Raw genomic sequence first — 13927 nt, forward strand, 5'->3', positions numbered from 1 at the left:
CCATTCCCACTCTGGAGGTCTCTGAACAAACAACGACTGTGGTTTTGTGTGGGGAAGCTTAATTCCAACCTTGAAGAGTAATTTAAATCTTGAAGCTGTTGAATTTCCAGAACTAAAATTGTGAAGGGGAAACAAACATTCTTGTTTATTGCTAGCACCTCTCAAGTCAGAATGAAAAATTCATAGATTCAAAGACTCCAAGACCAGAAAGGATCATTGTGATAATCTAGTCTGGCCTCCTGTGTAGCACAGGCCATAGAATTTCCCAAAAATAATTCCTATGGGAAATATTTTTTTAAAACCATTCAATCTTGATTTTAAAATGGCCAGTGATGGTGAATTCACCATTATCCTTGGTAAACTGTTTCAGTGGTTAATTATCCTCACAGTTAAAAATGTACACCTTATTTCCAGTCTGAGTTTGTCTAGCTTCAACTTCCAGCCATAGGATCCTGTTATACGTTTGCCTGCTTGACTCAAACCCATTATGAAATATCTGCTCCCTGTGTAGTATTAGAGATTCTAATCAAGTCATTCCTTATCCTCTTCTTTGCTAAGATACATGATTGAGCTCTTTGAGTTTATTACTATAAGGCATCTTTTCTAATCTTTTAATCATTCTTGTGGCTCTTCTCTGAACCCTTCTTGAATTGTGGATACCAGAACAGGACACATTATTCCAGCAGCAGTCAAATCAGTACCAAATACCAAAGTAAAATAACCTCTCTACTCCTACATGCACTCTACCACTTAACTACACGCCCTCCCACCAATGCAGATATATCCCCCAAAATTAAGCTAGTACCAAGTTTTTAAAAATATAGAATTAACCCAATTAAAAGACACACTAAAAAGATAATGACAAGGAAAACATGGTGTAGAAAAATCCTGTAAAATATTATTCTTACAACAGGTTTTTCCAGATGAACATTTAGTTTGCAGCAAGCTGGGGTGTAACTCTACCCAACACCAGCCTGCTACACTAAGTCCTGCTGACATGCACTAGCAGTTCCTAGTGCACTTTTATCTACTCTGCTTTCAAAGTGGGGTAAACCAAAGCATACTAAGGAACCATTGCTGCATGGTAGCAGGGTCCACACGAACACTTTGTGCATTTCAGGCTAGTAAGATAGGTTTACACCCCAGCCTATCATGAACTAAGGGTTCATTTAGACAGGTCCTAACTGTAAGAACAAAATGACTAGAAAGGTTGTGGTCTTCCTCTACCTCCCTAAAACTACTTCAGCATTTCATTTGGATGATCACCCTCATCTCCACGCCAACTCTCTGTAGGTATTCCACAAGGCTCCAGTCTTGGCATCCTCTTTTTCTCCCTCTCTACCTGCTTTCTGGGTTATTTCATTCAAACATGACTTAACTGATGACTTATAGTTCGCTCTCTGCACTCTTGACTTTTCTCCTTTTGGTCAAAATAAAATTGTGGCCTGTCTCTCTGACATCTCTTTGTTGATATCTAGCCATCATCTTAAGTTTAACCATGCCAAAACAGAACTTGTAATCTTTTCCTTCAAACCCTCTCTTCTCTTAGTCACCCTGGACACTACCACCATCCTCCCTGTCACTCACCCTCATAATCTGGGCCTTGTCTTTGATCCAGCTTTCTAGATCTTTACATCCAGGCAGTTTTTAAATCTTGCTGCTGTTTCTTAGATAATATCTTTAGGATCTGGCCTTTCTTCTTCATCCACACAACTCATCACTTCAAACTTGTCATCACTTTCTTTTCATTTCTCCACTGGCTCCCTATTCACTGCATGACTTTCAAGGTCTTTCAGAGCCTATGCCCACTCTAGCTATCATCTCCCATATACTACTGCAATGTTCACTCTTGCCTGCGCTCTGCCAATGATACCAGTTTCCTCACCAATTTGTAAATTTTCCAACAAGTACCTTCTCACTTTCTCCCATGGAGCTTCCCATAAACAGCTGCAAAATCACCCTCATTGCCCTCCCTCAAAACCCTCCTTAAAGTTATCCTCTGCTACGATGCCTACAAAAAACTCAATAATGGTTAGGTAGCTGGTGTGCTGCAACCACTGTTTTAAATGTATCTATATGTCTAGCTTCTATGGGTGTTTGATGCCTAAATACCTATAAAAATTTGGCCCTAAGCTTGTCTTTTTGTTAGGTATTGATACACTGCCTAGCATAACAAGGTCCTGATGCATGACTGTGGCACCAAGGCACTACTGAAATACAAATTGTTAACAACAACAACAACATGTTCTTCAGCACAAGTATTTCCTAGTGAGAATGGATTAAAAGATTTCTTGATAGAATCTGCCTTCTGGGAGTTGCTTGTAAAATCACTGGTAAGTATTTTGAGCTCTTACGCAATCAAGTTAGTTTCCTTCAGTTCTGATGATGTAACTATCAGCAGACAGTGAACCAATAAGCTGGTTATGATTATTCCCGTTCAGAATAGAAAACTTTTAATTACCAAATAGATAAAAGTAAACATACTTATTTGGTACTGTCTTGTTTCCTGCCTGCTCAGATGCAGAGTACCTAGATCTATATTTAAGAAGCTGTGTGTCAGATGATTATCTTTTCAATACTGCAGCTGCTCTGCTGTATCTGAACTAAGGGTTGGATCAATACTCCTTAAAAGCCGTCAAACATAAAAGAAGCCCTGTCCAGTTAATCCAGTAATGCATGTCTGCTTCAGAACATCTGATAGAGAGTTAATTACATCTAGAAACTGTAACAGGTATCATAAAAACTGGTGCCAACATTTTCAGAAACAGCCTTCAATTTTGGATGTCTGAGACACCCTGGCCCTTCTTTTCAGAGGTGCTTATCCCCGACAACTCCTACAAACTGCAACTAGAGAAGTGTGTACTCTGCATCTCTGAAAATCAGGTCAAAGATGTCCCAAGTTGGGCACTCAAAATTTTGGCCTATATGGATGGTCAGATTCCAGAACTAGTCACACTCAGTCAGTGAATAACAGGTAGGAATATGCATGCTACATTTATAACATAGAAAAAATGTATTTTAATGCCATATTTAAAAGAAACAAATAAGTGCATCTAGAAAAAAAATTAATTGACAATATTAGCTAGAACTTACAAAGGTTTACACCTTCAAAATACTATAAACATGTTAATTAACTCTGACAAAGGCTCTGAAAGGGACAAAAAATATTTACCTGTTTTATGGATAGAGAAAACAGACTCAGGTGTTAAGTTAAATCTTGTCACTTCCTATATTCATAATCATGACAATTTTTTCCAGTACTATGCTCTGAAGCACATTAGTGCACTATTTATGAAGACAAATTATTTGTTATAATAAGAACAGAATATTTACATTAAAATGCTAGCTTAATCATTAAGGGTGGAATTTTCAAAAGCACTGAGGGTTGGCCTAATTCTATTCCTATTAAAGTCAGTGGGACTTTTATCACTGACAGCAAAGAAAGCGGAGTTAGGCCAATGCTGGGCACTTTTGAAAATCCCACCCTACATTGATATTTGTTTTATTCTAAAAGGAAAAATGAATAGAACAATGAAACATACTACAAATGGTAATACATATGTATACAGACCTTGCATTTGGTAGCTATATGGTGCCTGTCCTGGCTGAGGCGTGCTAAAGCTTGTCCCATAGCTTAGAAATCCTGTCTGTCCAGGTGACTGTGATTGTGACAATCCACCTTCTGTCTTGATGCCTGCCCACAATGCACCTAAATCAGTTCGTGATAGCAAATCTATTTGTTCATATTCAAACACCAACAGACAATAAAATCACATAACTAGCAGTACTTTAAACATACACGTAGTTAGTAATCACTGCATGCATTTTTGTAATGATGCTAGTGGTATGTGCAGTAGAGGCAAGGGAGAAGCTGCATGTAAATGTAAGTTCACCAGGGACAGTTTCAGCTGTGGTTTTTAAAAATCAAGAGTTGCAAGAGAAATGAATATATGGCAAGTTGCCCTTTCCAGAAAGTTGCATAATTTTTTATTCATTTCCTGCCAACTCAGTCAGAAGCTAACATTTCCATAAGTTCATGAATTTCATAGATGGCAGAACACCAATTTCATATAGTTTCAATGAAGTGTAACATAACCCACTCTTTTTCATTACATAACAATTGAGATTTGCATTGTGCAATGTTTATGGATAAAGGATCAACAGTCCTACATTTAGGTTACACAGCTCCAAAGAGGCTTTTACAGTATTATAAAAAGAAAATCCTCTTTAAAAAGTGATTAAATTAGGCCCATTAGCACATAATATACCTTTTCAAAGTTGGTATGTATTGTAAAATATATGCTGTTTTTAATCAATAGACCGAAATAGACATACAGGATGCTAAATATGCCTTAGAGAGGAGCTCTCAAACAGGGAGGATACAGCAAAGCTTCATTAATCTGCACTAATGACAGGGAAATCCATTAAAGAATTGTGCTCTAACAAAATTCAGCCTAGTCCAATGCCTACTGAAATGGAAAGACTTGCACTGACTTCAGTGGGCTTTGGATCAGGACCTAAATGAATAAGCAATACATATCAGGAACAGACATCACAACAAGTACATTATTTGGACACTGGAGTTTAATTTTAGATATTAGTGATATTTCATAATGCATATTTTACACAAATAATAGTCTTAGCAATATAGTAGTAATATGAGTAATGTAAGACTAGTCTCGGATCTTATTGCAGCAGTCTGTGATTACCTCTATGCTCAGAGGTCACCATTATTTGGGGTGAATCAAAGTGTGGATGAGTAATAGTCTTTTGTAAATGACAAACTATAAATCCATTTACCATTTGGTTCAAGTCTTAAAAACGTATGTCCTATGATGTATGAAGGAGGGAGGTGCAAAAAGTCATTACATTGTACAATATGCAATTATATGCCCCAAACAGTCAGATATGCATTACTGCATATTTTTCATGCGCTTCTGAGACACCCATTTTGAAATTATGGCCCTTCACTTTTTTCTAATTCCTTTTGAATAACTGCCAAAGTAATTTGTGTTTAAATAAGGGTTGTTTCCCCTTGCTGTTCCCTTTCCGCTTCTATTTCACCCTGCAATTAAATCATAATGATGAATCTGACATATGGTCTCACTGTGAAACTTCCACTTTACAGTGTTGGTATCAACAATTCCCAGGAACGTTATACTCATCTTTCATAATTCGAAAGATCCTTGAAATGTTCATGTGAATTTTTTTTAATTAGTTTAAACTGAGATCAAGTTTAGAAATTTTAACCCCTGCTTCAACTCCCAGTCTCTGAGTGTGTGCAGAGAGCATTTCTCCTAGTTCATGCCTCCTTCCAACATGGGGCAGACAAGGGATGTAACGGGTAGGAAGCGGGAGGTGGATGCCAACTGGAAGATAATGTGTCACTGATAGCTTCCAGTTCTGGCCCTTCTGCAAACTTCTAAGGAGCAGGAAGAGGAGCTTTTCACCTCCTGACACCCCACAACTCCTTGTCTGCTTTCCTCCAGTGGCTTCACTTACCATCTCTTCATGCTCCCTTACCCTCTGCTTTTCTCTTCACTAATCCAGACAAGCAAAGAAAGGTAAGGGGAGGGATCATGAAGGTACTATCAGGATCTAGGGGGAGAAGAAGCTGGTAAATGAAGCCTTTACAATATGCCACTAAGAAAACACACAGGCAGACTGCAGTGGAGTGCCTCAGGAAATGAAAAGCTACACTTCTCCAGCCTCCTCAGTAGCTTTGCAGATGTACCAGAGCCAGCAGCTCCCTAGGAGCTACTTGTCAGTGGTATTTCCTTCCACCCCACTTCCTGCTTCCATGATTTCAGCATGGTGGAGATGTAGGAGGTGAGAAATAGAGAGACTGGGCCTCTTCCTGGCAGATACTTAAGTACTGCTCTGAGTGCTGCTTCCTATGCCTTCAGAGCAGTACCTTCCCAATAACTGCCTCAATCAAGGAAGCTGAAAAGGGCTGAGATATTAATTTTCAACCTCAATTTAAAGTGACATAAAAGTTAATAAATCCAAACTAGATTTTAGAGTACACAGTCTTTCAAATTTTGAAAAGTGCCTTTTCAGTAAGTCTCATGCCAGGTCTACATTATAAACTTACAGAAGTGTAAATACATTTCTCAGGGGTGTGAAAAATCCCCAAGGACTTCTCCCATCGACACAGTTACTGCCTCTCATGGAGGTGATTAACTAAGCCAATGAGAGATGCTCTCCTGTCAGCACAGTAGCATCTTCACAAAGTACTGCTGCGCCATTGCAGAGTTTTAAGTGTAGACCTGCCCCCAGAGTTTAAGAAAAAAAAAAAAAAAAAGAGAGAGAGAGAGACCGACCTAAAAAGCAGATTTTCTCCTTTCAGATGAGCAGGACATATCCTAACTCTGCTATTTTGTTCATTCTACAAGTGTTGGAACCCATAGGCATGGAAAAAGAGAAAGACAAAGCACACAATTCAGAAAATAGGATTCACCTGCAGACCTGGGAGGAGAATTTTGATTCTATTATGGTGCTGATCCTGCTTGCTTTGTGCAGATGAGCAGCCCCATTGTCTTCAGTGTGACTGCTCACGTGAGCACAGACTGCACGACTGGGGCCTAAAGATGTACTTAAATGTATCTGTTCACAAGGAAATACTCTGATGTCAACTCCCACACTCCCACAGTATGTTTGCTTTTTAATACTACTGTTAAACAACAAGATACATAGCTAAAAGAACCTTGGCCAACCCCTGAGGTGGACATGTAGGAAAACAAAAAAATGCAATAAGACGTATCACTTAGCCAGTTTTTCAGTTGTAAATGGAAGTTCTGTAATGCAAAATGTGCAAGACAAAAATAACTAAAGTCCTCGGCACAGTGGATGGATGGGGCAGGGGAAAGGGAAAAAAAAAGCAAGAGACTAGATAAGCATACTAGCCAAACCAGCAAGCAGAGTCCAAATAGAGCAACTCACATACAGAGCACTGGTGACATGGAGGCAGCTAAACTGAGAGGGTGAAATCCAGGCCCCATGGAAGTCAATGCAAGTTTTACTACTGACTTTAATGGGTCTAGGATTTCACACAGAAAGACAAAGGGAACAAGATAAACCACCATCTGGGCTGCCCAACCCACCACAGATAGCCAAGGACCAACAGAAGTCTCAAACAAGAGAAACACACATTTACAATATATGTAAGAAAAATTACCATCACTGAAAATATATTTTAAATATTCAAATGAAATGTTTTAGATGTTTAAAATATGCAGAAAAGAGTTGAAATATATGAACTGTTTATAGCTATTTATTTTATAATATATATCAACATATATACAATACATATAGGGACAATATGAAAAATGCAATTGGATTATATATCATTATATTGTCCGAATTTTAGAGCCTTAATGGCATTTATTTCAATTTCAACCATAGCAGATTTCCAAAACTACTCAAATTCGACTTCTTGAGTCAGATCCTTAGCAGATATAAATCAGAAGAGCTTGATTGGTTTACACCAGTTGAGGATCAAGCCTTGTATTTATCAATTTACTCTTTAATGTACTTGGATTGCACAATTCTTACTGAAGTCAACAGGAGTAAGATAGGCAATACTAGCTCCTTAAATTACATTTCTGCTTTGACCATTTCTAACATAAAACATTTGATGAATGCATCTCTTTAACCTATCTGTTTCCATGTTTTCTATTAAAGGTAGCATTAAAAACAGAAACAAAAGGTAAAAGCAACTATTCCATGGGAGGTTATGAGAGTTGTTATGGATTTGTCTAAGACACATTTGTCATGTACATTCTTAATTAGACTCCAGTAAATACATATTCTAAGCTTTCCCCACTTCACCGAAAGGGAATGTAGGTTTTTGACTACAAACATGCATGAACAGTTGTCATATTAAACACAGAGAAAACACTTTCTAAGGGTATAAAGCCTTCTGGGTAAAAATATTTACCCCAGATTTAAAAAATATTGATACTGACTCTTACTCACCATATGAAGGGATTCCATAGGGCTGGCCTGGCTGTGGGTATGTAGCATAAGCTGTAGCTTGCTGCATTCCTGTCGTAAACTGCGTCTGCCCATATGCGGCCATAGTTTGTGAGGAAGGGGTAGGAAGAATATGTGGGTATGGTCTGCTATTGATTATAAACGACAGAAAATAGAATTTGTATTAGACAAAGACATATGAGTACTTGTGTTAACTGACAGCCTTATTATATTAGCTTGATTAGCACATGGTCATAGACTGCATGAGAGAACAGAAGTTCTTAAAAAAATCTTTAAGGGTATGTCTTCACTACCAGCCGATCGGTGGGCAGTGATCAATCCAGCAGGGATCGATTTATCGCGTCTCGTCTAGATGCGATAAATCAATCCCCGAGTGCTCTCTTGTCGACTTCTGTACTCCAACTCGGCAAGAGGTGCAGGCAGAGCGATGGGGGAGCGGCAGCAGTCGACTCACCGTAGTGAAGACACCGCGGTAAGTAGATCTAAGTACGTCCACTTCAGCTACATTATTCACGTAGCTGAAGTTGAGTAACCTAGATCGATCCACCCATTGTAGACCAGGCCTAAAATACAAACAACTAAAATAATATAAAATCACACACTTTCTCAAGAACAAGCTTTGGGTTAAACTTTGATTTAACAGAAAAACCCAATTATGATTCTAAATGAGGCTAAAATCTGCTTATTTATTTTGATTATTATTACTTAAAGAAGATAACTTACTTGGAAGGATAAATCTGTGTTGGGGAGAACTGATGAGTTTGTCTTGGGCTGAAGCCACTGCTTCCAATTGCTGCCCCAAGGAGAAAGGAAAGCACATCAAAATGTAAACACACACATCTAAGCTAAGTATTACTTTTTGGTAACAGAATTTCAGGATTTTAACAAGGTTTTAAATAAGTCCAAATATCATTAATATTCTGACCTACAAAGTAATGTTTTAATAGGGACAGGTACCAGCATAGGAATGCTCAATATTAAAATTAAATGCTTGATTAAATTACCCCTCTTTGCACAACTCCAGAGCAATAATTTATTTTTGCTTGCAGGCAGACGATATTTTCAAGGGAAACAAATTATTCTCAAATGATTGCCATTGGAAACCATGTCCTTCCATATTTTCAAAGGTTTACGATACTCCACCACAATGTTTGATTAATGTATAGTATATTAGACTCACAAAAATGTAGGGCTGGAAGGCTCTCAAGGGGTCATTTAGTCCAGCCCCCTGCACTGAGGCAGGACCAAGAAAACCTAAATCAGTAGTTCTCAACCAGGGGTATGTGTACCCCTGGGAGTACACAGAGGTCTTCCGGGGGTACATCAACTCATCTAGATATTTGCCTCTAGATACTTGCCTAGTTTCACAACAGGCTATATAAAAAGCACCAGTGAAATCAGTACAAACTAAAAATTTTCCATACAATGATTTGTTTATACTGCTCTATATACATACACTGAAATGTAAGTACAATATTTATAATTTGTTTATTTCATAATTATATAGTAAAAATGAGAATAAACATTTTTTCAGTAATAGTGTTCTGTGACACTCCTGTATTTTTATGTCTGCTTTTGTACGCAAGTTGTTTTTAAGGGAGGTGAAACTTGGGGTACACAAGACAAACCAGATTCCTGAAAGGGGTACAGCAGTCTGGAAAGGTTGAGAGCCACTGACCTAGACCATCCCTGACAGGTGTTTGCTTAATCTGTTCTTAAAATCCTCCAATGATGGGGATTCCACAACCTTGAAAGCCCATTCCAGAACTTAGTACCTTTATAGTAGAAAGTTCCTCCTAATATCCAACCTAAATGTTTCTTGCTGCAGTTTAAGCCAATTATTTCCCTCAGTTTATTTGTCTCAAGACTAAGTAAGCCCAGTTTGTGCAACTCTTCCACATAGGTTAGATTTTCTAAATCTTTCATCAGTTTTGTTGCTCTCCTCTGGACTCTCTCCTATTTGTTCATATCTTTCTTAAAGTGTGGTGCCCAGAATGGACACAGTACTCAACCTGAGGTCTCAACAGTGTCTAGTAGAATGAGACAATTACCTCCCATGCCTTACATACAACACTCCTGTTAATACATCCCAGAATGAATTAGCCTTTTACACAACCGCATCACATTGTTGACTCATATTCAATTTGTGATCTACTATGTCCCTCCCCCACCCCGATCCTTTTCGGCATTACTACCACTTAGCCAGTTATTCACTAGTTTGTAGTTGTACATTTGATTTTTCCTTTCTCACTGTCACACTCTGTACTTGTCCTTATTGAATGTCATCTTGTTGATTTTAGACCAATTCTCGAATTTGTCAAGGTCATTTGGCATTCTAATCCTGTCTTTCAAAGTGCTTGCAACCCCTCCTAGTTTAGTGTATTCTGCAAATTTTATAAGCATACTCTCCACTTCATTAGCCAAGTCATTAATGAAAATGTTGAATAATACCAGACCTGGGACAGACTCCTATGGCACCCCACTAGATATCTCCTCCCAATTCATCAGCAAACTATTGATAACCACTTTTTGAATATGGTCTTTCAACCACTTCTGTACCCATTTTATAGTAATTTAATCTAGACCGCATATCCTTAATTTGTTTATGACAATGTCACATGGCAATCTATCAAAAGTTTTACTACAATCAAAATATATCACTTCTACAGCTTCCCTATAATAGTCCCTATCTCAGTAAACCTGGTAAAGAAGGAAATTAGTTGGTTTGGCATGATTTGTTCTCGACAAATACAGGTTAGCTATTATAACTTTATTATTCTCTAGATGCTTACAGATTGATTGTTTAATAATTTGGCATTAAACACCTAAGCCTTCTTGATGTCATCCATTATTTACTCTGCTTCCCCACAAAGTAGAAGACCTACACTTTTCTTTGTCTTTCTCTTGTTCCTAATGTGTTTATCTAACTTCTTCTTACTGCCTTTTATGTCCCTTGCTAGGTATAACTCCTTTTGTAACTCATTTTTTGCTTTAGCCTTTCTGATTTTGTCCCTCCATACTTTTTGCTATTCTTTTGTACTCCATTTTAGCAATTTGTCCAAGTTTCCACTTTTTGTATTCAAAGATCTGTATTTCATAACAAAATTCTAAGTATGTTTCCTATTGAAAACATACAGGTAACTTTATAGCAAGTCTCTCTTTTTAAAATAATTCTGTTGTACAAAGGCTATACTACAGCTTCCACTTTCAGCTTCTTTCCTTGCACTATATACTTATTTCTAATCCGTTTTCAGACTTTGATAACTTTTAGTATTTCATAAAGATGTCATAATGAAATAGCATATTGTCTTAATGAAACACTGTTAAGTGTGTAAGACCAAGAAATTAACCTAACAGGTGTTTTTTTTCTGAAGCTCAGATTAAGAGCTCCAACTTCCTATTTGTAACCCCACAACCAATCCCTGTTAACACAGAAGTTTAAAATTCATAGAAGATCTTTGCGACCTTTGAGGGCACTAAAGAGAAAGAAGGTCAGCTATGCATTTGTATGCTGTGCCTTCTGCTCATCATTATACTATAAAGTGCAAGGCCATACACTTTGGGAGTGTATTAGCTGATCACAGGATGACTATGAGCTACAAATGTGATGTAGCCATGAAAAAGGCAAATATGATCCTAAATGGCATCAGGCGAGGTATTTCTGATAGAGGTAGGGACATATTAATGCCATTGAAGAAGGCACTGGTAAGACCTGATCTGGAATACTGCATACAATGCTAAAGAAAGGAATTCAAACTGAGACAGGTGTAGAGAAGGGGTACTAGGATGATTAGGAAACTGGAGATCCTGTTTTACAAGACGATACTAAAAGATCTTGGCTTGTTTAGTCTAGCAAAATGAATGCTGAGAGGAGATGTAATACATCAGAGGACTAAATATAAGGGAGGGAGAAGAGTTATTTAACTAAAAGACAAGGGTGGCTCAAGAACAAATGGGTATAAACTGGCTATGAGTAAATTTAGGCTGGAAATTAGAAGAAAGTTTCTAACTGTCAGAGAAGTGAAGTTCTGGAATAGCCTCTCGATAGCAATAGAGAGGGCAAGCAATCTTATTAGCTCTAAAACAGGGCTTGATAAATTTATTAATGGGATTATATGACAAATTCTAAATATACCAGAGGACTGGACTGAAGGATCCAGGAGGTTCCTGTGTCAGGTTCCCTGCAGGGTGTCACCTGGAACTGGGGTATCCCTGAACCTGCCTGACTCACCAGTCTGGGCTCCCTTTACTTTGTACTGCTGTGACAGGCCCTCAAGCCCCCTCCAGCACACATACAGGTAGGGACACACCCAGCTGCAGCTGCACACAGATGCTGAGATTAGCTCTCCATGGGAAGGCTCAGCTAAGGCACCTCCCAGTTCCTAAGGCACGCACTCCCCTCTGGAGTGCAAACCCAAAATTATACTATGTTGTGCTACACAGGAAATTGTACAGCATAAGATCATGAAATTCGCCCCCGCCCTCAATGGAAGATATTCAACAGCTTTCTGCCCCCAGTTATGATTTTCACCCGCTGGTTTTAGACAAAAACAAGTTTATTAACTGCAAAAGATAGATGTTAAGTGATTATAATGGAGAGCAAACAGATCAAAGCAGATTACCTAGCAAATAAAACAAAAATGCTATTTAAGCTTAATATACTAAAGAAATTGGAGATGAGTAGCAAATTCTCACCTAATTGTTGGTTTAGGCAGTTTGCAAAGATTCTCAAGGGCAAGCTGCACTTGCTTGCAGCTTAAAATCCCAGGTATGCCTTTCACAGGCTAGAAATCCCTCTAGCCTGGATTCAGCCCTTCTCCCCCAGTTCAGTCCTTGTTTCTTAGGTGTTTCCAAGTGTCTCCTTTGGGCGGGGAATCAGTGAAGAACCACAATGATGTCACTCCCCTGCCTTAAATAGCTTTTGCATATGGCAGGAATTCTTTGTCTCCCAGCTTGATTCCCACACCCAGTCAGTGGAAAAACACTAGTATTCTATGATGGAGTCCAGTACCAGATGACTTGGTCACATGCCCCTGAGGGACACAGCAGCCATGACTCGGAGGCTGTTTGTAGCATCCTCAGGAAGGCTCCCAGGTGGGAGATTAATATCTTCTAAGACCTACTGTTCTCCCTAATGGCCCTTCTCAGCCAACCATCTAGACTGATTGCATTCTGCTTAGTGGGCGTTCCCCAGGTGTAAACACATTTGTAATAGATGCATAGACAATATTCCTAACTTCAGATACCAAAATGATACATGCATCCAAATAGGCTAATCACATTCAGTAAATCATAACCTTTTCAATGATATCTCACAAACTTTATCTTGCACAAAACACATTATGGTTATGCCATACTCATATCACAATAATGTCTCTCTGAAGAATATGGGACATAGTGTCACGGTTCCTTCCAGTTCTATGTCCCTATTATTTTTTAGAGCTTCCAAGAAGAAAGCCTTCTTCTCTCTGATTACTATTTGGGTCCCATTTATTCTCTATGCCCAAGATCTCTTTTGAGTCCCTCACACGGAAGAGGTCAATTTCAGGTTGTGAGATCACCGTAAAATATCTTTCCTGGTATGAACCAAGCAGAAAATTACATGCCTATTGTCAGGCACTTGGAATCAAATAGAGCATGCACAATGTACCACCTGATATAATTTCTGAAGACTGTCAAGCTGGGCAGAATCTGATTTTGTCCCTATGAAGCATGCAGATTTGATCTCAGTACTACAGAATTATTTCTGAGTGAGCATTATCAAGAAAGATATCAAAGAACTTTTTTCCTGTTTTCCCTTACCTTTATCTCGTTTGTGTCAAGCCCAAAGTAAATACACCCCAGCTGTATAATCTACATATATACAGATATATATATATATATATATATCTGTAAATAATGTACAGTCTAAGAGTGTTCTCACACACTGTGC

General features: G+C 38.4%; 1 protein-coding gene across 27 annotated transcripts in view; it reads right to left on the minus strand.

The window, feature by feature from the left end:
- Positions 1-13927, minus strand: part of EYA1 (EYA transcriptional coactivator and phosphatase 1) — a 246731-nt gene that overhangs the window by 82202 nt on the left and 150602 nt on the right. For 17 of the 27 annotated variants that reach the window (XM_065582145.1, XM_065582139.1, XM_005309296.5 and 14 more), the window contains 3 exons: positions 8719-8788; positions 7978-8123; positions 3572-3709 (listed from right to left, as the gene is read on the minus strand). In XM_065582145.1, coding sequence (XP_065438217.1) covers positions 3572-3709; positions 7978-8123; positions 8719-8788 — 354 coding nt within the window. The remainder of the gene's footprint in view (positions 1-3571; positions 3710-7977; positions 8124-8718; positions 8789-13927) is intronic. The other 10 variants (XM_065582148.1, XM_065582143.1, XM_065582142.1 and 7 more) reach the window with 3 other exon arrangements.

The sequence above is a fragment of the Chrysemys picta genome, chromosome 2 (genome assembly GCF_011386835.1).
Source record: "Chrysemys picta bellii isolate R12L10 chromosome 2, ASM1138683v2, whole genome shotgun sequence".
NCBI classification, from domain to species: domain Eukaryota; kingdom Metazoa; phylum Chordata; order Testudines; family Emydidae; genus Chrysemys; species Chrysemys picta.